We start from the raw sequence: 22,568 nt of genomic DNA, 5'->3' as shown, positions 1-22,568 counted from the left end.
TGATTTATGTAATGGGGGGTAATAACTGAGGGAATAATATGAAAGTGAACAATAATGAACAATAAGGCAAAATCAGTGAGGTAATATTTTTGGTAAATAAAACCTTTGAACAATAAAATTATTGTTTCTGCTCAACATTTTAAATTAAAGATTAAATTAAAGATTTTTATTCTAGTGATCTTAATCTTAATCTTAAACCAAACGACACCAATGCTTCCAGCTTATTCGAAATCCTGTTTCTGTTTATTCTCCTCAGGCTCACTGGTGGGCCATCCTGCTGGCTATCCTGACGCTGTCTGGAGTCATGGGCTGCACCGTCTGCCTCTGCAGCATTAAACTGGACACACGTAACTTGGAGTGACTTTTTATCCCTGAAGACTCTTGAATAAACGTCCTTTACCTGAGATCTTCAGGTGCCACGTCGAGGAGGATTCATCAGCTTTGTTCAACTGCCCAAAAACTCAGCCATGTTCACCGATGTCTTTGTGTAACTCTTCACATTTAGGAAAGACGCAAGAGTCTCCTGTGATGTATGTGTTGTGGAAAATGTTGCTTCTTCTGCTGCCAAATGTGGGTCAGTCAGCTGCCCCTCAGAAAGCTGAAGCTGCAATGTAAAGCCATCTGTCACTACAAAGCCTTAAATGCACGGAGCATGTTTAAGACACTAATTTCAGCTATGAGGAGCATCCAGCTTTCCATCTCAACCATAGCAACACCTGCAACTGAAGGGTCTGCGTGTACATAGAGTTTGACGGTACTTTCTTTCAGTAGATACTATTTTGCAAATCTTTGGGCAAATACTGTGTTTTACTCTGCTACATTTATCTTCAATCTTCTTAACAACCTACATAACAGTTTAGAATAAGATATAAAACAAACTTATCTACGAGGTCAAACCAGCAAGTTCCAACCTTTGTGGTCCTGTAAGGAACCAAAGTGTGGTTAAACTAAAGCTGACGCTGCAGTTTACGGTGTCCTTACTCAGCATATCTTTGGGGTCACCTTGACACATGTAGCCAAACACGTGTCACAACACCACAATTACAAGGACTTGCAGAAACAACACCGCTCGCTGGGCTGAATCCAGGACTGCTTGCACTTTTATATCAGAAACAGTTGTGAGTGTTTAAATTGTTAAAACTGTTTAGATCAAACACACTTTGATAATATTTTTTAACGGAACAAACAGCCTTGAGATGGTAAATAGGACTGATAATTATATTTTTTTTTATACTGAGCGAGCAAGGAAGAAAAGTTGAGCATTTCTCTCGACCTTTAAAAAAAATGCAAGCTCAAGATGACCTCTCAGGCGACACGCTGGTTTTATTAAAGAATTTATACAATACAGAGACGTATTTACAGCTATGTACAGTGATTACATGAACACACTTTTTATAGATCAAATTCACAGAGAGGTGAAAATATATAACTAGCAGCGCTCCATATAAGAGACTCCAGTATCTATATTATAGTATTTACATTTATTGTACAGGTGAGTTGTTTTCTCTTTCCCTGTTTTAAGTGCAAAATACCTTTTTATAAAAGTCACAATTATTACAGTACAATACCTCTGAAGAACTGAGGTTCAAGTATTGCTTACTAACTGGAAATGCATAATTGAATGAGCATGAGCCAAAAAATAAAATCTTATCCACAGCAGACATTGCACTTTACAAAGACCACACATCACAAACATTAATAGAAGCTTTGCTTTCGAGCTCACACCGAATATTACATACTCGTTAAAAGAAGGAAGCCATTTTTAGAAGAGTATCCAGCACTTCTTTGAGGTGACAGCTTCAAAGTAACGTCTTCTTGCAGGAGTGAAGCAGTAAAACATGCAAAAGCATTTAAAATAACACCTTTTTCAGCTTTGAGTACTTCAGTATAAGTTCATACAGTAAGAACAACGGACGCCGAGTTGGAAGGCAACAATAAAAAGCCGAAAAGCTTCTGCTGCTTGTTTACAGTAAGGCACACTGATACAGGTCCCACAGTCACATACAGCGCTGAGAGTCACAGTGGTGAATGCTCGGTGACTCAGGTAACTTAGTACTTACTTAGGTAACACAAAAAGGTAACTAAACTACTGCTTAAAACACACAAAAAATACACCTTTAATATTATTTTTCCTCATTTTCAGAGGTGTCACTCTATTATATTTCACAGTGGTTCCTTTATATGAAATATTATTATTGTACTACACATCAGGGCATTAGTACCTCTACAACCAAACTTTGTTGATCTGGCCTGTAAGATTTACTAGTAGTACAACAATCAAGCAAAAGTCATTAAATTACTTTTTTTTTTTTTTTTTTACAAAGTATGACATAGTATTCACATACATATTGTTTTAAACATTATACCTATTTGGATATATACAAGGTGATAAAGGCTTTCAGATATTTACTGGTGTATAAAAGTTACTAGTGTATAAATTATCTGCTAAGTGCTGAAATGGACAAAGGGGATGGTGGAGAGCGTCTTGTCTTCACGATCAGTGGTTCTCCAGAGTTACTCTACAGACAGAAGCAGCAAATGTATTGTTATTTATCAGCGTTAGCAGTAATGCAATGGTAAAGAGTAGGGTTAACACAGAGGCAAGCTCACCTTCTTAGAGTTCGCTTTCTGTTCGTCCTCCACGGATCCTTACATTTAACAAACGTGAGCTCCTGTGTCAGCTTCTGAGCGTCAGGATCTTTTATGCAGAACACCATCCTGTGGGAGAAATTCATGAAATACTGCTTAACTGTGCGTGTTCAAGTAGCTCCCTGAGATTCTGCTTAAGCCTGTGCTTTAAGCTTGATATATTTTAGCCATAAATCCCAGTAATAGACACATTTCTATGAGGTCCATCATGGAAACTCCAACACTGGCATTTCAGGAAAACTCAAGGGAAGCCTCGAGTTTTTTGTCTTCTGGCAGACAGACATTATTTGGTAACTACACCTTTAATGTTCTGCAACTCACTTTTGTTGCGTCTCGCCCGCTCTAATGCGGATTTTGTGAACCGCCACGTTAGCGCCATCTGAGCTGCCAGACCACCAAGAGGAAACCATCTTCAGCATGCTTGACGCAGACCAGCCGTTTGTCTCCTCCCATTTAAACTTCAGCATCAGCAGGTCACCGATGTCTTTCTCCGTCACCAGCAGGAACGAATGTGTCTTATTTGTGACAATTTTCTCCTTTCTGCCAGACACAGGCGGAAAGAAATGTTGATCTCCACGCATACACATAGCCAGCATGTTTTATTTAACTGAGGCTTGTAAAGTATGTGCCATAAAAGATGATAAAATGGCGATGAAAGCACGCGTTAAAGGCCCAGCAGTGAAATGTGTTTGTGTGTGGTTGCCTCTTTCTGTTTATGGTTTCTGTCTCGTGCTGTTTTCTTTGATTACTGTGCAAGTGTTAAAAACAACTCGTAACTTGAAAAATGCAAGTCACTGTGCAGTAATTCTTCTTCATAAGGGTTCAAACCCTCACTCACAGTTTAAGCTGCAGGTTTTCAGCTTCTCCTCTGGTTCCATACAGCGAGACAGTAAGCGAGGGCTCCATAGCTGAGCTATTCACCTTACTGGAGAAGTGGATCTTCAGCTGATAGTGGTAAACTGCAAAACAAAGCAACAATTTGCACCATTTAAGGACCTGAAAGCATGCGTGTAAATTAACGTAATAAAACTGCTCCAGATTTAATGGGTTTAAGTTTCAGCCGAAGCAACTAGAATCTCAAAAGTCAACAATCCCAGAAAGTATGAGATGTTTTTTAGATTATTCTTTGCTTTTTGTTTCTGCAAATATATCAGCTTTCATGTGATAACAGCGATGATATTAAAGAGCATGCCGCTGACCTCTGAAAGGCATGGAGGATCGTGTCTTGGTGTACATCTGAACGCTGCGAGGCTTGCGGACCTTGTTGATGTCGTAGCCCACCGTGTTGCAGCGGCTTTTCCGGCAGCTCAGGCACATCCCGCGGTCGAACATGTCGTTGCTGCCACATCTGTACGCCATGGCCGCTTCCTGCTCGTTCAGCAGGGAGTCGATGAAGAGGTGAACCGAACGCTCGTGTTCACACTTGACGGCGTCCGACACAGCTGAGGAGGAAAGAAATGGATGCAATTTATTATCTGCTCTAATTCTCTACATTGCATACACATTACTTTTCCATTCAGTAGCTGACCGTGCTCCGGGTAAATTTACTTATTTTTAATCTGACCTTTCCTCAGCCATGTTTGGGACCCTCTGTTTATTTTCACACTGGTGTGAATGACGTCATTGTGCAGCTGTCATTAACAATGTCCACTGCTAAGATATTAATGACAGCAGCAAGCAGTTACAAGCTTCTAAGCGGCACACTCTGTGTATAGGCACTTATGTGTTTCTAAAAAATGTGCTTAATTTTGTTTTATTGTGGCTGAACCTCTGATCTGATTGCTTCATAATAAAGTTCATTAACGCTTTAACTAACTTTACCTGTTTCTTACTCTCTTCGTAAAAGAATACAACAATCACTGTGCAGATACAGTAAAATCAGGGCTGCAGTCATTTTAGTTATTTTTACCAAATATTCCAAAGTTGGCGATCTTCTCCAGCGCTCCCCTGAGGTTGCAGCCCGGCTGGTAGCTGCCTCCGTTGGGGTAAATGTCCACGTGGCCGACGGGCTGCTGGATTCCGATGCTGAGACCCAAAGAGCCGCGTGTGAAGGTGTGAAGGACATCCACGAAGTGAGCATCATCTGGGGAGAGGCGCCTGTGGGCGTGTTCGCCCTCGAAGTCGGGACCAGCGGGATCCAAACCTTCAGACAGAGACGAGGAGGACCAACATTACACGACTTTATTGTTGTGGTAATAGCTTTAAAACAAACATCTGAAATCTTCTGTCTTGTTTACCGGTGATTCTTCCGACTTTATTGGTTGCATGGCTGCCAGCAAATCCGGCCACGTGGGCCCCGAGGCTGTAGCCAATCAGGTGAATGTTCTCAAGAGGCATGTTGGTGGTCTCCTTGAAAATCAAAAGTAATTAAGTTAAGGAGAGTGTAAGAAATACTCCACATTACCTTTGGGTTTAATTTCATTCGCTTTTTCTTTGTTACTCATATAAACACATCGTTTAAATACTTGAGGTTAAATAACACTAACTCATCGATATTTTAATGAAAGGGCATTTAATGAGACCTGTGAAATCAAGAGCTTAACTAACCTCGATCCAATCGATGAACTGAGCGATCTCCTGCCCCACTGCTTTGGTTTTCTGAGCTGCGACCACATAGTGATTCTGAGCCGAGTTGAGCCAGTCCACCACGATGACGTTGGCCGTCTGCTCTCTCTCATACAGTGCCGATACCAGTTTAGGGATCCAGCTTTCAAACATACCACTCAGCTGTTGAAAAGACAAACAAACATCAATCCTGACAAGTGAAACTAGTGTACGCGTGTAATTTAAGCCACCTCCAGATCAACATGTCAGGAAATACTTTGGCTGGTTGTCAGTCAATATGATTTTTTTATTTTAGTGAGATGCCACCTCACCAGAATTTGGTGAAAGGTATTCCCGGTCTTTTATTCTCCTTTCGATTCAAAAGAAAACAAAGCTCTGGATATTTTGGAAAATAGGGGCAGGTTAAAACAAGCTGAAGCATCTCTGCTTACCGTCCAGCCATGGATTATGAGAAAGGTTTTGGAAGTGCCGTTGAAGGTGCAGGTTGCCAGGGAGTCGGGTTTTCCTGGAATGATGTAGCAGAGGTCATCATCGGGATGGGATGGCTTGCGCAGCGAGAATTTGGCAACAGTGGCATTGCTCTCAGCCTTGTGGCCAAAAAAGCCTTTCACAGGATCGAGGAAGTTACCTGACAGAGAAGATTATCCAGTTAGCTGGATGGTTTAAGAGAACTTTATACTCTTAAAAAAATAAAGAAGGGGAAACAAATCCTCTGGCTTCCTGGTGTTTTGATCAGATATACAAATCTTATCTAATAGTCTGGCTGGAAAGTCTGAGAAGTCTGACCAGCTAGCTGAGTTGCTGGTGGCAATAAGGTCCGCCCCCAGGGCCCCTCAGAAAATGAGCTTCCACCTTAGAGGAGATCAAAGCTCAGGGGTTTAAGGAGTTCACTTGGTCAGGACTGAGCTCCACAGAGGCTCATAAGGGTTTCTCAGCTTTGTTCCTGCCACCTCACCGAATATAATCTGCCCAAGTTTCTGTGGTCCTGCTGGCACAGTCAGCTGACTGGGCCTTGTACTGGTTTTCAAAGTGTGGGGAGGCGGAGACCAGACCCTTGCAAACAATTACCAAAATAAAGGCTCCAATAGTTTGAGGATCATATTGTGAAAATAAATAGACATGATGACACCCGGATAAATCAGTTTGTTGGGATAATTTGACAGTCTGACACATTTCAGTTTATTTCTCTAATTTCCAGCGTTAGCTTCAATTTCAGAGCGTCTCTTCCAGGGAATAGTAAGTGAGGAGAGTATCAGAGATGAGTTTAGTCATAGACACGTGACCTAAAGTATGTCCTATAGCGCGTTGATATCACTGGCAAGGTAGAAACTACTGTACACACACACAAGCACTGCGCTTGGTTTTCACCAAGTTACAGTTACACGGGAATTTTCACCTCACGTACCTGCAGAACTACAAACATACAGACCTAAATGTGGATGAAGTAACTGACAACTCACCAAAAATTGAATCGGCGAGCTCTTCCTCCAAGGACGTCACATTTTGCACAGCTGCATTCAACACCACGAAGCACAGAAACCGCACTTTCCACGCTCTCATTTCTTTTGCACTTTATTCCTTTTGGAGAAAATATCTTTAAGGACGAAATCAGTCAATGAAACGCCGCAGCCCGGGAGTGTACGCAGTCCTGTAGTAAGGAATAAGCCCGCGCGTCCTGTTGCGCGCAGTGCGCTGATATCTGAACCACCTTGAACTGTCTGCGTCTTAAATAGCGCTTCTGAAGTTCTGACAAGCCATTGGCTGCTGGCCTCGGGCGGGGAATGGAAAGTAAATGTGTAAACTAAACCATTAAGCCTGCTTTATGAGGAGCGATAGCAACAGTGTTTGGCAGTGTAGCGACTCATTGAACCCCGAGAAAGCGCTATTTATTTTTTAAATGCATTCAGTGTATGTTTCTACCACACGACCACGGCCAGATCAGCAGGAGACACTGATTAGCATAAACGTTTGCATTGTTGCAGTGCTTCCTGTGTGATTAACTAAATCTGTAAAGAAATGCACTTTCATATTTAAATAGTGTAACTAGGCTGAATTGTATACATACATGGCTTTAAACCGATTTTTATAAGTCAAAGGTTCCACATCATTCAGATCATTCATCGTCATGTTTGCAGGGCTCCACTACTCAGAAACAGTTCTTATTCAATATTATATTATTTTTTTAAACTGGAAAGATAAGACTGAAACCTAACTGAGCAATCAGTGAGGTTCTTGCAGTAAAGTTAGCCGCCATTGCTTTAAAACTCTGACCTTTGACCTATTACATGTGATAGGTCAATACCTAACCTATTTACTTACCAAATAGGCTAGGTATTGCTGATACAAGTTTAAGATTATGGACACATATTCATGCAAGAGTAGCTGGCTTTACAGCTGCTGAGTTGTTGCCCAAAACGTCAGGACAAGACACTAAGAAAAACTGGGAAGGAGGCCGATGAAGTGATGGTTGAAGAGTCAGAAGCGTGTTAAAGTCAACTGCACCATTTGCAAGATATAAAAAAATTACTGGTGCAGTGACTGATATATACTATGTATGTTTGTCATGGTCGGACGGTCCTTCCCGGAGCGACCTGTCTGTGTGTGTATGTGTGTGCTTCTCTCTCTCTCCTCCTCCACCCAGTGGCTGACACACCTGCACCTAATTTGCCATCCAGCTGTCACTGATCATCCTCGTTGTGGACTGAGGTACTTAACTATGTGTCCGGATGGCAGTCGACGCTGGATTGTACTGGAGGCTCGGAGGAAGTGATACGGAGCAGAAGGTTGGAGAGAAGGAGTCCGCTGGATTAAGCCCTCGGAGGAGAAACACACTCAGATAATCACTTGGGAGACTCACCTGCACACCACTGGGAATTTGGAGATGATCACCGTTGGATTTTTGTACTTCGCTTTGTGACTGTCTTTGAGCACTGTAAATAAACGCACTGTTTGCTTCGCATCCAGAGCTCCGCGACTGAGTCTGTATTTCCCCCATTACCCGTGACAATGTTAGAGTGTGTAATAAATACAGTACATACCAAATTAATATAAGTTCGGATCTTTTTTTAAGTCCATTTTAATATAATTTTCTAAATAAATCCAAGTTCTTGATTCTGACTGCTAAACTGCTGCTACTTCACACTTTATTCACAAATCACTTGTGATCTGACTCAGACATGAGCACATATAAAATGATCATTCGTGAAATGGGACTCCCTGAAAGCTATTCAGATCACAAAAGACATATATAATTACCAACATACAGTACTTTACTAACCTATTATTGAAAATACCTTCTACACAGTGGCACATAAAAATAGCATTATGAATTTATTAAAGTATGGACTTAAAATGTGAAGCGCTTGCAGATTTTGAAAAATCCTCACCATACAGTATTTAGAATCAAATATATTTTAGCAGCAGCTGTTGTGTTAAACTCTTTCAAAACAGAGAATAATTTTAACATTTTTGTTGTGATTTTTATTCCAGATCTGTGGAACTCTCCAGGTCACATTAAAACATGCATATTTAAATGGCCTGTATTTGTATAGCGCTTTACTAGTCCCTAAGGACCCCAAAGCGCTTTACACATCCAGTCATCCACCCATTCACGCACTGGTGATGGCAAGCTATGTTGTATAGCCACAGCCACCCTGGGGCGCACTGACAGAGGCGAGGCTGCCGGACACTGGCGCCACCGGGCCCTCTGACCACCACCAGTAGCCAACGGGTGAAGCGTCTTGCCCAAGGACACAACGACTGAGACTGTCCGAGCCGGGGCTCGAACCGGCAACCTTCCGATTACAAGACGAACTGCCAACTCTTGAGCCACGATCGCCCCATTTACATTAAAACTGCAAAAAAAAAACTTATATTCAGTTCATTTAAGATGAATATAGCCATAAAAATGAGCGTTTGATGGAGCATCTAACTTGGACCATGAGTAAAACCCTGCAAAATCAATAATAATACCCACTTTTAGCCTCACCTGGACTGGACACCAACAGTACAGTCTTGAGATTCCTGCCCAAGGGCTTCAACTCCCAGCGCACCTTGAGTCAGGTGATCTCAAGGTCTCAGAGTGGTTTCATCCAAAGCTTGTAGTGCTAATGACACACGCCTTTTTTCACACCTGGGCTCATGTGATGATGCATATGATTAATAGTGGGTCAAGGACAACCACCTAAGGAACAAACCCCAACTAGGGTTTAAAAACCTGGGACTCTCCACCCTTTGGTTTTATGAAGAAGCATTTTCAATGAGAGGTAAATGTCTCCAAAACACTTAAAAGACAACTGTGACCTGGATGACCGAGAACCTACACAGAAATATTTTACATAATATCTTCATTTTTGCTCTGTTACATGAGGTGCAGGCCATACTGTGTAATAAAAGCTCCACTCCTCTTCTTCCTTTTGCACACACTCTCCAGATGTTGGTATTGCAACAAAATAGCTGGCTTCATTACTTTTTATTCTTCTTTGAATATGATTGGATTTTCCTTGAAAAACAGTGACTGCATTTGTTTTTCCACTCCTGCCTCTGCAGCCATTTCAGGGGAAGCACTCGTCCCCTGGTGACTAAAGGGCAGTGAAGAACATGCCGGACCACAGCCAAGATTTGTTGGTTCCAGCTGAGATGAAAAATGGGCAAACAGTAATTCCTCCTTAAAGTTTGGAGACAACAGAATGTCTTTAATTTTATGTACTTCCAAGATTATTTCCCAAGCTGATTTCTAGGAATGGCACATGTTGCATATGAGAAAATCACACAAAAAAAGACGAACAGAGTAAAACTTTGTGTTTTTTAGGCTTATAAAAGACAGCAACAGCTTTAAACCAAGCAAAAATATGAATAGTTAATTTGTTACCATTTATACATGCAGCGTTTTTCCTGAGCACTAGTTTCAGATTGGAGAGGGCAGCAGGAAAAATGTAAAAGTCATCTTTGTGGCTTCAACAACACTTGTTCACCAGCAACAGAAAGTCATGAGGGAAAGTTTCCACAGTGACCACAAGGACAAAAATGCTTTCCTGTACCTTGACCTTACACTTACTCACACCAAGTTCTGTTACAACTCTTTAACCTTCTTTGTGTCCCAGAAAAGTAAATGAGCAATGATGTTAGTGATACTTTATGAATAATGGGAAACGGACTCTAAGAAACTCTTTGGCTGAAGGTTAGAAATCCTGTTATTCCCCAGTGACACTGCCAAAAGAAGAAAATACTGATTTCTACAGTCCCCTCACATTGGATCAGGCATTTTCAGAGTATCAGAATTATAGAAAATGAAACATTACAAACAAAGTCGGGGGAATTTTTGTTGTTTTGTTTGGAAGATTAAATCACGCCATGACCTGATCAACTTTAAAACTAAAACAGCCGTCAGCTGACATTCAGATTGTGCTTTGAGAGTTTAAACAACTAGAATATAAAAAAACATCCACATCTCATTTCATTATCCCGGTCCAGACTCCAAATGTTGCACAACAGCTTTCCTCTTTTTAGGAAAGTTTAGGTTTAGGTGAGCTGTGGGGCTGTGGGGGCACAGCAAACCCACACCTATTCAGGTTCAAGTGGATGTGTCTACACAGGGCATACAGCATTTTGGGCCTTTGGGACTACTACATGGTCCACAGTGTACTTACCCATAGAAAACCCACGTGGAGCCTCAAAGGGGAAAAAACTGCTGTGGGCCCTGCTTGGGCACACCCATTTGAGGCCCATTTGAGGGTGGAGAGTCCCAACCAACAGAATATGTTGTTTTCATATTCTGTGAAAGTTCCCCAGTTTGAGCCTCGGAGGAGACACATGTGAGGCCCCAGCACCGAAGTCCACAGTGTGGAGTGGGGCTGAGGTGTGCGTTACAGGTGTGCCTGCTGTGGACCCGTGCGGGAAAGCTGTTACTGAGCAGGGATAGCTCAGTAGGTAAAGTGGTCGCCCCATGATCGGCAGGTCGGCGGTTCGAATCCACTTAACGGCTACCCTGAGGTACCCCTGAGCAAGGTACCGTCCCTACACACTGCTCCCCGGGCGCCTGCTTAGTGGGCTGCCCACTGCTTCACAGAGTGAATGGGTCAAATGCAGAGAAAAACAAGTAATTTCCCCATGGGGATCAATAAAGTATCCATTATTATTAATATTACAGTCTTTATACACAAGGGTAGTAAAAAAAGAGTGTTTACATAAACAATTCTTCTTTAGGGTAAATCATCATCTGTTGCCAGGCAACATCATCTGTTGCCTGGCACCTTATCCTTAATTTTACAGTACTGTGGTGAGCACTGATTTATGCACCTATATGGCTTGAGTCCTCCTAGCTATGGAGTGTACTTTTAATGAAAAGAGCAAAAGCAGTTTTAAGAACTGTATCAGTGGTCGAAACCGTTTTAGCGGCTGCTCAGGAAATGGTAACACGTGGGAAGCTGAAAGTATCATTTATTAAAATATCCGAGCACGCATTCTCAGTCAAACTAAACTGAAATTGTTTGAAAATGTACAAGCATGGCTCTCTCCACAAATACAATCAAGTACCAGGCCATAAAACTGCAAGTCAGCAAGTAGAGAGCATGAGTGTATCTCCAGCATTCTCGGTTGCTATACTTTTAATTTATTATCAAAGTAATCTATATTTAATTTAATTTATTTGTATAATCACAGGTAGCACTCAAAGTGGCCAGAATATTTTTCTAGCTCTTTTCACAGCAAGATATTTTTTTCCTTGTCTTCACTAACATTCACGATTTCAGTTTTATCATTTCATGAATGCCACACATGCAGAAGCTTTACTGGAATGAAAATGTAACGTTAGCTTCTTCTTCTGCCTCAGTTTCACCATCCTCTGTAATGCCATTCCCCTCTCACTACATCCACAAATCTTCTCTGGAGTCTTCCTCATTTCCTCCTGCCTGACAGCGCCATATTCAACATCCTTCATCCAGGATCTCCACCATTCCTTCTCTCCAATCCAATCCATCTCAGTTTTGCTGCTCTAACTTTGTCTTCACACTGCCCAACCTGAGTGGTCACTCTGATATACTTATTTCTCAACCTCTCAGAGTCTCAGAGGTTAGATAGGGCGTCATCTTGGCGCCCTATCTAACCTTCTCCATCAACACTCTGAAAGCAAACATTGCATCTGCGCTGCACTGCTCCTCACTAATCATCACCCTTCGTCTTAACCTAGCTTCAACAGCTCTTCCCCATATCTTCATGATGTGGCTCATCGGCATCGCCACAGATCTGCACATCACTCCTTGTTCTTGAGAACTGGTACCAGAACACATTTGCTGCATTATTTATATGTATGAGTGATGCTGATACATGTAGCCTTCATTATAAGGCTCTGTTCTTTTGATAGCAAGGGCTGTTGACCCCTACCTAACCAGCATCTGCACATGCTCAAAGTAGTGGTTCCATCAACAGCTAGAACTGGGACCAATTTGATCGATCCTTCCAAGGTCTCGCCCACAAAAACACAAACCGCTTGAATTGTAAAAAAATAGAGATGACAACGGGAGCCTGCCAAAATATATTACAGCTTTATATACAAATATATAAATGTACAATCAATAAATACAAGGTGAAGTAATCTTGAGATGTATTATGGCTGTCGTTTATGTCAGTCCATCACAAATCATAAAGGCTTGGGTGATTTTTTTGTAATGTTTGACCTTTTAGTATATGGCTATAATTGAGTGAAATGAGGTAAACTGTTTCAGGTGAGATGCTGTTGACCGAGAGGCGCACTTATCCTTTAAAATTTGATCAGTTTACCAAAACTAAAAAAAAATGCATATCCTTATTGGAGTGCAACCTCGATGACCTTAACATCTGAACTGCTTCGAGGGGCGGAGAGCCTTTTAAAGTGACCAGTGACACAATAACCAATAAAATCAAAGATCAAGCAAGACTTCAAAAGATCAGATATTACCATGTAGCTCATATTTGAAAAGATACTGATTAAGGTATTTACAAAGACCACTGTGATTCTCCATTCAGTAGATTGTAAATGCTTCTTTGGTCCCTGTTGATTGTTGGCAATTAGTGGTTAAGTAAAGACAAATGTTGGGCAGAAAATAATCACTTTGGACATTTAAAAAACATAAAAACCAACAAAGATGTGCCAAAATTATGCCTATCACTCTGGATTATTTAAACATCAATAATAATCCAAGTTCACAAAGGCTCAGAAAACACATCGCTTCTGTCAAAGTATATCAAAGTCGGTATAAACAGTACATATAGGATACAAAAAGCAAAAATAATGATTACAAAGCAGTTCAGCTACTTAAAAATGTCAGCACATCATCAAGAAGAAACATGCTACAGCAGCGTGATTTCTAGCACTGTGGATGAGGTTAAGTTGGTTGCACGGGAAGTTCAGTAAATACAAGAGCAGGAGAAGAAGAAAAAAACACAGCAAATCTCATATGTGTCCAGTTATTTGCGAAGGCTTTCCCAGCGTTGCTGTGTGCTGCCCATCTTTGGCTACGTGTGAAGGGACAGATGATACGCGCGGTGGGTGTTTGAGTGCAACTTCAAGCTTCCTGCTGCCCAAAAAGGCTGCCCTTCGTTTTAAGCTTGTGCGCCCTGGGAAGAAGAAGAGTAGAATGAGACATCTTGTCTTTGATAATACGAAAACAAAGCTCGCAGGACCTAAAGAATGCTATCTATAGGATTCAAATGTGATAATTGTTTTATTCTTGTTGCTCTTGTTTTCAGATTTCATCTCCTCCTGGCCTCCACACTTTCCTCTGTCATGCATATCCACAAACATCTTCGGGCCGTCCTCCTTTCATCTTGCCTGGTAACTCCTCCCCTCTTAATACATCCAGTAATTCTCCTCTTTGCATGTCTAAACCTGCTCAATCTCCCCTGAACTGCCCAATGTCTCTGCCTAAAACTCTTTCTAATACATTTGTAACTGTTAATTAAAGTTTAATGATCTATTTCTGTGGTTCAGGTTTGATTTACTCATTTTTCCACTTCCTCCAATTTATCAGGTATGGGGAAAATTGAGTTCTCTACATCTCTCTAACAAGATAAATCTACTTTTTACATTTAGGCAAACACTTAAAGATTTTATTTAAAGTAGAAAATGTTTCACTGTCTTTAACTTACAGTTTTTCTTTACGGCTCTGTTTGTCTTCCTTTGACTTGACAAAGACGGCGTTCTCTCCTCCCCGGGTGAGGTCAACAAACTCTCCGTCCTTTGCATTAAAGATCACCCTGAATACACACAGAGAAAAAAAAACATTATTAACATCCTAAATGATTATTTTTCCGTCACAAGACTGCAGTGCATAAATGTCAGCAGGTCTGAACTTACTTGGACTGAGTCTCTCCACACTTGATGCGAAGTTTTCGGATGTTGAACTTGGTGTTGCCCCACCAGTTTGACCAGCTGATGTACGCATCCCGCTCCCAGCGCAGCTTCACGATCATCAGGTCTCCGATATCCATGTCGGTGGTGATGAGGAAGGATTGAGTGGTGTTACTGTTCAGGGCTGGTCTGCAAGGTTAAGACAAGAGAAGCTGCTCAGATTTGAAGGTTCTCTACACGGATTGTTAGATTTGTCTACCTTTTCTTGTAATCTACATGTGCACGTCTTTGCAAACTTGGTTTTAAAGTTATAAAAGTAAATATGTATGCTGTTTAATGTACTCACAGAACAAAAGGAATATCTTCCTTCTCTCCATTTGTTCCATACAGGGAAATCTTCATTGGCTGCTCCGTGAAGCTCTGCTTGTTCTGGCTGAAGAAATGTGCCTTCACCTGGTAGTGGAAAACTATAAGAAGGGGGGATCCAGTTGTTAGAGATTAGCCCACTTCTCTTATTTGACTGCTCCAAGTTTGTTTATCACTAGAAAAGCTTATGTAACCTGGACCTTTCTCTATCTCAGTGTGACCTTTACAGACTGGCATTTAAAACACGGATTTGCGGTAAATCCTGGCTGGTTTCATTTGCAAAGCCACATAAATGACTAACAGCCAGATTCCCAGACACGGCTCAAGACGTGTACCAGATTAGAGGAAAAATTCAATCAAGATCTTTGTTGAAAAAAGTCACTGAGTGGCGAATGAGGCTTGATCCATGTTGGAGACCCTATGTATCTACAAAACATGCTAAGCTGTCCACACAAAGTTTCTAACAATAACACTGTTGGCTTGTGTCAATAAACTTTTCCATTGCTGGTGTCCACTGGTCTCACTTTTCCTTAACATCCCCTCCAGATAAAGGAAACACCCATGACACCTTCTCGTAACCTTCTGAGTGCGTGATACTTTTTGTACACGTGTCGTTGCAGTAAGTCATCTTTCCTGGTCCACAAATTGTGCACAGCAACACTACCAGTACTACCAGTAATTCCAGCTTCAGGAAACCACATGCACACTAAGAACACCACAGAACAGTAGCTCATAGACTGAGGATTACTTTAATAAAGTATGTGAATGGCTTAAATCATTATAATCCTCCATAAAGTACATAAAACCAGCTGGAATTTTCTTCAGCTGTTAAATGTTAAATTTAATCTCTTTTGCACTGCAGGGAGCATCCATTCATTCTACTTTAATATCACTGACAGATACTCAAATCTTTTCACGTGCACATCCTTTTTCCTGGTTTTTACCTTTGAAAGGCATCGTTCCACGAGTCTTGAGGTACATCGTTGTGCTGCGGGCCGTGCGGACTTTTTTCACGTTGTAGCCGATCTTGTTGCAGCGGTTCTTCCTGCAGCTGAGGCACATTCCCTTGTTGAAGGTGTCTTTGGAGTTGCATCGGAAGGCCACGCTCTGCTGCTCGATGTTCAGCAGAGAGTCGATGAACAGGTGGATGGAGCGCTCGTGGGAGCATTTGACAAGCTGGTCCATATCTGCGAAACAGAGAGCAAAGAACGTGTAAGGTTTCTGCACATCGCCCAGGTAACGTCACGCAAACATGGAAAATTACTTCCTCGTGTTGGACTTTTACTGTTTTTTTAACACATGCTGACCCACAAGCCATTTCCCACTTAATTCTGCTCTGCTCTGTTAAAGTACAACAGCTGAGGGGGCAGAACATCAGGAGGTACTTTAATCTCTGTCACAGTGCAAGTCTGTTATGACTGGAGGCAAACACGCTTTAACTGCGGCCCTGAAAGCTTTTATACAGTCAGTGTCTGTTGATGCCACGTAAACTTACAAGAACTGTTACAGACATTCGTTAAACTGATCGTTTATACAATTTAACCGATCACCATTATCTTCTGTTTTTGCTCATTATACTGAACATAAACACTCACTCTTGGTGTTGAAGAGCAAAGATTATGTGATGCTGCATGTGCTGTTATGAATCCAGGTTATATTTGTATTTGGCTGTGTGTTATCATCAGTAATCAAATCAAACCTAAACAAAGTGCTTCAAAGTGAATATTTGTAAAAGTGCAGTCAAGAGCAAAAAGCAAGGAGGGTTTGTATGTCATACTTTGGAGGCCTTTGATTCCTTCTAATGCAATTCCCATCAAAGTGTTCTGGATGTCGCAGCCTGGCTGGAAGGTGCCTCCGTTGGGGTAAATATCTATGTGACCCACTGGTCTCTGGATGCCAATACTGCGGTCCGGGGAGCCCCTGGTGTTGGTGTGCAGGACATCCACAAACTGGGCATCGCCTCGGGACAGTGTGCTCTGTTCATCCGCGTGCTCGAACGTGGGGCCGGCGGGATCCAGACCTGGAGAAAAAGAGGGATTTGTGTTTTTTTTACTGTGTCACAACAAAGAAAATATGGATAGATTTGGATGTACTAGAAGAAAGCGATCACTTTTATAGATAGATTTACTAACAGAGCTGCACATATTATTCTTGGCAGGTCAGACGGATTTCAAAGCTGGAGCAACGTCATAGTGGCAAAAAAAACCTGGAGCCACTAGCTGGCAGGAGCTCAGTAGATGTAGATACACATGCATGCCCAGATTATGTTTCACTGGCATGCCGAGGTGCTTTTAAGAACGGCACTGGAAAAAAATACTCATACATATGGTATGGTATGTTAACACACAGGCACTTACACTATATTTAGTATTTAATGGTATCTGAAAACAGGTCACAGTGCTTACAGCTAAAACACCTTACACAATCCTAACTGTAATGATGCAGTTGTGTGAGACTGTGCTGTCAGTCGGAACAGAGGGCAACACTGACCCATTGTGCTAATAAATCTATAATGTGAGCAGATAATAATCCATTTGATATCTTAATGCTCTTACCTGTGATCCGGCTGATTTTGTGGTTGGTAAGGTCTCCGGCAATTCCAGCAACATGCGCTCCCAGACTATAACCCAGCAGATGAACTCTGTCCCAGGGCAACTGCAGCTCGTTCTGAAAGGTAAGAAATGCGTCAGAAGAACATATTACACTCCCTTAAAACAGTTTGTAGAGAATCCTGCAGACTTGCAAGAGGGATCGAAACTATCTGTAGGTTATAGCTTTTCCAAATGTTCACAGAATTTTGGAAATCCTCCAAAAAAGGGGATCATTTTATGTAATTTGGGGTTTGCCAAATCTTTGCAAGCTTCATGTAAACAAATTCTTCACGCCAGTTCCCCTTTTAGCCTTGTTCAAACCAAAGCTGCGCTCCACTAAGCCTTGTTAGGAGACGCTGTTGTGAGCCACAAACGCGGTCATAAAATATTTTTATTGGCATTTAAAATCATAACCAGTAGGAAAACATATCCGCAGCAGCACCACAGGGTACAAAACATTACATCATGTAAAGCAACTTTCTCTGGCAGCACACTGACGACAAGTCAGCGCTGTGGTAATATGGGCGTCCAAAAAGAAAAAAAAATGTGTTAAGTTAGTTGTCAACCGCTGCTTTTCTGTGAGAGCACTCACTTGTATCCAGGTAACAAACTTGGCGACGTCACGACCCACTAGTTTGGTGTAGGCGGCAGAGGTCGGGTAGTGCTGGTTGGCTCGGGACAGCCAGTCCACCACAATCACATTAGCAGTGGGTACACGGTCATACAGAGCAGACACCAGCTTGGGCACCCAGCTCTCAAACATCCCTGTTACCTACAGGAACACACAAAGCTAGTGTGAGCTCAACTGCAGTATGGCATGATTTATTCTTGCCTTAGCCCTCGCTCTGTGTCCTGTTGTTGGAGAACAGCCAAAGCATCATCAGGTTCAAATTTTGCTGCCTGACTGGCCATAAATCACATTAAAACAGAAAATGCATGGACTTCCTATCATTCCTTACCCAGCCTGTTTCCTCTTACAAGTGTAGCTTTGTATTAAGTTTACAATTCTGCCCCAAAAATAACAGTACAATTGGTAGGTTTGGTTTTTCAACATCAGAACAAAGTATTTCTGTCATTTGCAAAGAGCAAAACATGGCTGTCAAGTGTGCTCAGTGTGACATACCGTCCAGCCGTGTATCACAATGAAGGTCTGTGTTTCTGGATTAAAGTTGCACTCCTTGATGGTTTCCGGCCTCCCAGGTACTATGTAACACATGTCATCATCCGGGGTGTCTGCGGTGCGCAGGGAGAACTTGGACACGATGTCGGTGAAGTCGGTGAGCCATTCAGTGGTATTCAGCAGTTGATCAATGGTGACTGTGGTGTTTGCTGTTACAACACACACAAACAAGCAGTGCTGGATTGTTATGATATGACAGAAAAGCGGGTGTCTGTTGACAGGTGAGACAAAGACACTTTTTTACGCTGTTATTAAGTTTCAGTTAAATGCAGCTTTTCAATAATGACGGAAAACTCTTCAAAACAATACGGTGACATAGTTTTTTTAATTAAGTGAATCAGCATCATTCTTACGCCTCGGACTGCTGATGCATAAAGCATTGTGAGCGGTGGAGCAGTAGGAGTGTAAAGCGTGGCGGTGTCGCCCCCTTTTGTCTCCTGGATTCCCACCAGCACAAGTTTTGAAAGTTTCGTGAAAAAATGAAGAATGTGGATTTTCCGGAAATAAAACTGGATCTTGTAAAGTAAACAATAATAACTTTTTCCCTATGAGACAGACTATGAAACTGAATTTGCGTTGTAACTTAATTAAATATGAGCATCGTGTTTTTCTACTCTAATATTTTTCATGTTTTATAATAAAACTGCGAAAATAAATGTGCGAATATTTTTTGCTTTTAGTTTTTCCTGTGTTGATGCCTTCTGCTTTACTCTTTCCTCGGACAAAAGCCTCTTGGCCGCAGTCACACATGGAGCTAAAGACCTAAACTCCGTCCGCTTATTACCAGGTTATTACCGGTCAACACGGTGCAGCGCGCATTAATTAACCTGCATCCATTTACTTAAACAGAGCAACATCGGGGTAATATGATAATAATAATTTAAGATAAATAAAAAGTATCTCAGCCACTTACCAAAAGCGGTGGTGTTGGATTCAAGGTCTGAAGAAAAAGTTGCAAAGATTTTTCCCAAAATTATCCAAGCAGTTAAAAAGCAGATATTTTGTTTTCCCATCTTATTGATGTGTTTCTTCGAAATGTTGCTGGATGCTGGTGGAGCAGTTGTAGATCCAGTTGATGTTGGACAGGTCAGAAAGTGGTGTGAAGCTGGAGCTGAGGAGTGAAGTTGCTTATGGTCTGTCACAGTTGCCGCTACAGGTCATCTTTATTGGTGGCTTATTTGAATATTCAAGTACGATTGGCTGGAGGTTCGAGGGCGGAGACTGATGTTTACCCCAGCTCTGAGTGAGCGAGGAGAAGGAGAACAGATCATCCACATCCCTTTACAGAAGAGCTGGCTGCACGGCAGAGTGTTTTATTTACGCGGTGATAACAGGGTTAGGTATGAATTACCATTCAAGACAATGGATTTTTAGGAAAACACCAGAGTTTCCTCACACTTCAGCCAAACAGTGACATTTAAAACAGCATATTAGACTCATTAACTGGTGTATGGATTTGGATGCATGTGTTATTATTTTATGCAACATATGATCATACTGCTGTCCGTCCTGATCAGGACATTCTTGTAAGAGACTTTTAATCTCAAGAGTTTTTCCCCTAGAAGGTTAAATAAAAAAATTATGATCGACCTTATTGAATTAATATAAAAATGTTACCAAAATAATTAAAAAAGTATATTCAGAATCTTTACAATATACAGCTAAACGTCTTGCTGTAAGTTTGTGCTTCAAATAAAAGTGAACAAAAATGAGGGCAGGGGAAAACCAGCCCATTGAGTCATGACTTTAGTTGGGAAATGAACAATCACGCAGTCAGACAGTACGGATCGAGGCAGGGGAATGAATCCAATGAAAACATGTTGTGTCAGCGTGGAAGTGAGTGTTGGTAATTTGGTTGGACTTAACCTTTTAAATATCCAGATGGAGAGACGTGTGCTTGTGGGGAAACATCACTTCTGTGAAGCCTTGCGTGCCACAATAATAATTTTTTAATCATAGGCTACCTGGTGCCATGTTTTGTTAGTAGAGGTCGCTCCGTCTTTATGGTAAACACTACAAGTACTGGCTTTAAATACTGGAGTACATATTTCATAAGTTAAATATTCATTTTCTAGGTGTGAATTTATGGTTCAGTTACCTAGATTACGTTTAATTTTTAATGACTAATTAATGAAACTGGTCACAAGCCAGTGTACTCCTGATGCCAGCCCTGTCCATGTCCAGCACTAGGAGGCAGAAAAGGCATTCAGATTGTCACTAAGAAGAAAAATCATTTGTAAAACACAGAATAAAATATACAATTCATAATAAATGTATACTTATAAATGTATTATGAGCTTAAAAATACATTAACCTACTTGATGTTTCCTATTTCAAGATCAATAAATCGTCTACATCAATAAATCAAATCACTTTAAATTCTAAATATTTCTGCTTGTATAAATGATCTTTTCTTTTTTATTTCATATTCACATTTTAAACTACTTTGGCGGTGGTACTGGTATAAGTCTGATCTCAGCCAGGTGTTTTCTGCTTGTGGCATCATTACCCCAGCGGTTATTGTTGTGGAGTTGACAAAACAGAGCTTTTTGCAAACAGGAGAAGTGTTCCTTCTAACACATCTTGTGTAAAAAGGGGCATTTTAACCCTAACAGTGACGTTTTCCAAAACCAAACCAAACAGCTACTAAAACAAAATGTAAAAAATGAAAATACAGCACGAGCCCTATGCAGGAACACAAACTTGTGTCTTCTTGATCAAAAATCTTGTGATGTATTCACTGCAGACATGCCAACAAAGATGCTGCGCTGCAAGTTGAGAAATCACACTAGAGGGGGGACCCAGTGCATTAAAACATGACAATGCTTCTTATCAAGCATGATGAAGTGGGAGTGAAAGCGTGTTGACACAAAACAGATCCAAAGAAGCGCATCGACAAAGTCTTTGAAAATGCGCACGGGGCAGTGAAAAAATCCCAAAGAGATGTGAATCTGGAGATCTTTCTCCCGTGTGAGTTGAAGGCTTTTGCATCTTTGTGCCCCTCTGGCCCAACCTCTGATAATCTGTCCACGCCTTCAGCATACCTCCAGCAGATCAGAACAGCGTGGGTGTGCTACAGAGCCCCCTCTCTCATTGGTGGACCTCTGGTGAGCCATCAACTGTGTAGCAACGCCAAAAGCACGACGTGGTGTCTAATGCTTCACAGTGTCTTTGTTCTCTTTGGGTTTAGAAGAAGAATTTAATACCATTTCCCACCCCTATACCATATATAAATAAAACAAGCTGCTTAGATGCATGTGCATACTTAAAGCCTTTTAGTGAGGGCCTCGGGGGAACCAAAGCAGCAGTGAAATCAAAAGCATGTGGATGTTACGAGAACTGCATTTCACTTTTACAATGATTTTCATGCCAAAACACCTGTGTGAGAATATTTTGTGCCTCTCTTCTCCAGACAGAGGCCAACAAACACAGGCTGACTTTTAACCTAGATTACCCACAATGTAATTGTATAGTGTGTTCTCTGTTGTAAGCAAAGTTTATCTGTTTGATGTGAAAGATTAAAATATGTGGAGACTGAAAAGGATTGTGCACATTCTGCACACCTTTTCCCCAACACTAAGTTGTTTAATTGACAAAAACATTGCCCTTTTAAACGAGTATAAACAAATTCAATTTTAACGAATAGACCTTCCTCTCTGTGAATCTCTGACACAATATCTCATCAAATAAAAGAGAATAAGTAAGAATAAAAGCCAGCAAATGGGTAAAGTGGACCACAGAGACACCCAATCTGCTGCACTGACAGCAGAAATATCTTTACTTCAGTCTAAATGGAAAAAAAAGTTTGTAAAAAAAATATTGTAAATAAATAAAAACACAATAGCCTTTTAAAATTAGTACTTTTTACTGCCATGAAAGTTTGCAAAGAAAG

General features: G+C 41.3%; 3 protein-coding genes across 4 annotated transcripts in view; 1 reads left to right on the top strand and 2 right to left on the bottom strand.

The window, feature by feature from the left end:
* Positions 1 to 1,169, top strand: part of LOC146641026 (disintegrin and metalloproteinase domain-containing protein 10) — a 32,537-nt gene extending 31,368 nt beyond the window's left edge. The window contains exon 15 of the mRNA XM_085397499.1: positions 257 to 1,169. Within this exon, the coding sequence (XP_085253625.1) occupies positions 257 to 361 (105 nt within the window). The 3' untranslated portion in view covers positions 362 to 1,169. The remainder of the gene's footprint in view (positions 1 to 256) is intronic.
* A 138-nt stretch (positions 1,170 to 1,307) lies between these two features.
* On the bottom strand, positions 1,308 to 6,928 carry lpl2a (lipoprotein lipase 2 a). 2 transcript variants are annotated; one of them, XM_085397500.1, is made up of 10 exons: positions 6,675 to 6,928; positions 5,646 to 5,842; positions 5,197 to 5,376; positions 4,887 to 4,998; positions 4,559 to 4,792; positions 3,849 to 4,091; positions 3,488 to 3,608; positions 2,971 to 3,189; positions 2,611 to 2,718; positions 1,308 to 2,519 (listed from the first exon to the last, which is right to left on the bottom strand). In XM_085397500.1, exons 1-10 carry the CDS (start codon positions 6,772 to 6,774, stop codon positions 2,498 to 2,500), a joined length of 1,536 nt encoding a protein of 511 aa, XP_085253626.1. In that variant the 5' UTR covers positions 6,775 to 6,928; the 3' UTR covers positions 1,308 to 2,497. The 2 variants fall into 2 exon arrangements, with proteins under 2 accessions (XP_085253626.1, XP_085253627.1); XM_085397501.1 differs by having other exon boundaries at positions 5,646 to 5,719.
* Positions 6,929 to 12,733: 5,805 nt separating this feature from the next.
* lpla (lipoprotein lipase a) lies at positions 12,734 to 19,806 on the bottom strand. The gene is made up of 10 exons (XM_085397738.1): positions 19,590 to 19,806; positions 18,620 to 18,825; positions 18,089 to 18,268; positions 17,461 to 17,572; positions 16,683 to 16,925; positions 15,850 to 16,092; positions 14,886 to 15,006; positions 14,546 to 14,728; positions 14,338 to 14,445; positions 12,734 to 13,806 (listed from the first exon to the last, which is right to left on the bottom strand). The coding sequence occupies exons 1-10, from the start codon at positions 19,687 to 19,689 to the stop codon at positions 13,755 to 13,757; spliced, it is 1,548 nt and encodes a 515-aa protein (XP_085253864.1). The 5' UTR covers positions 19,690 to 19,806; the 3' UTR covers positions 12,734 to 13,754.
* Positions 19,807 to 22,568: the final 2,762 nt, after the last annotated feature.

This window comes from Rhamphochromis longiceps, linkage group LG23 (assembly GCF_057381845.1).
Source record: "Rhamphochromis longiceps isolate RC_006_pf linkage group LG23, R_longiceps_female_GT1.1, whole genome shotgun sequence".
NCBI classification, from domain to species: domain Eukaryota; kingdom Metazoa; phylum Chordata; class Actinopteri; order Cichliformes; family Cichlidae; genus Rhamphochromis; species Rhamphochromis longiceps.
This window is presented reverse-complemented; position numbering and strand designations above follow the sequence as displayed.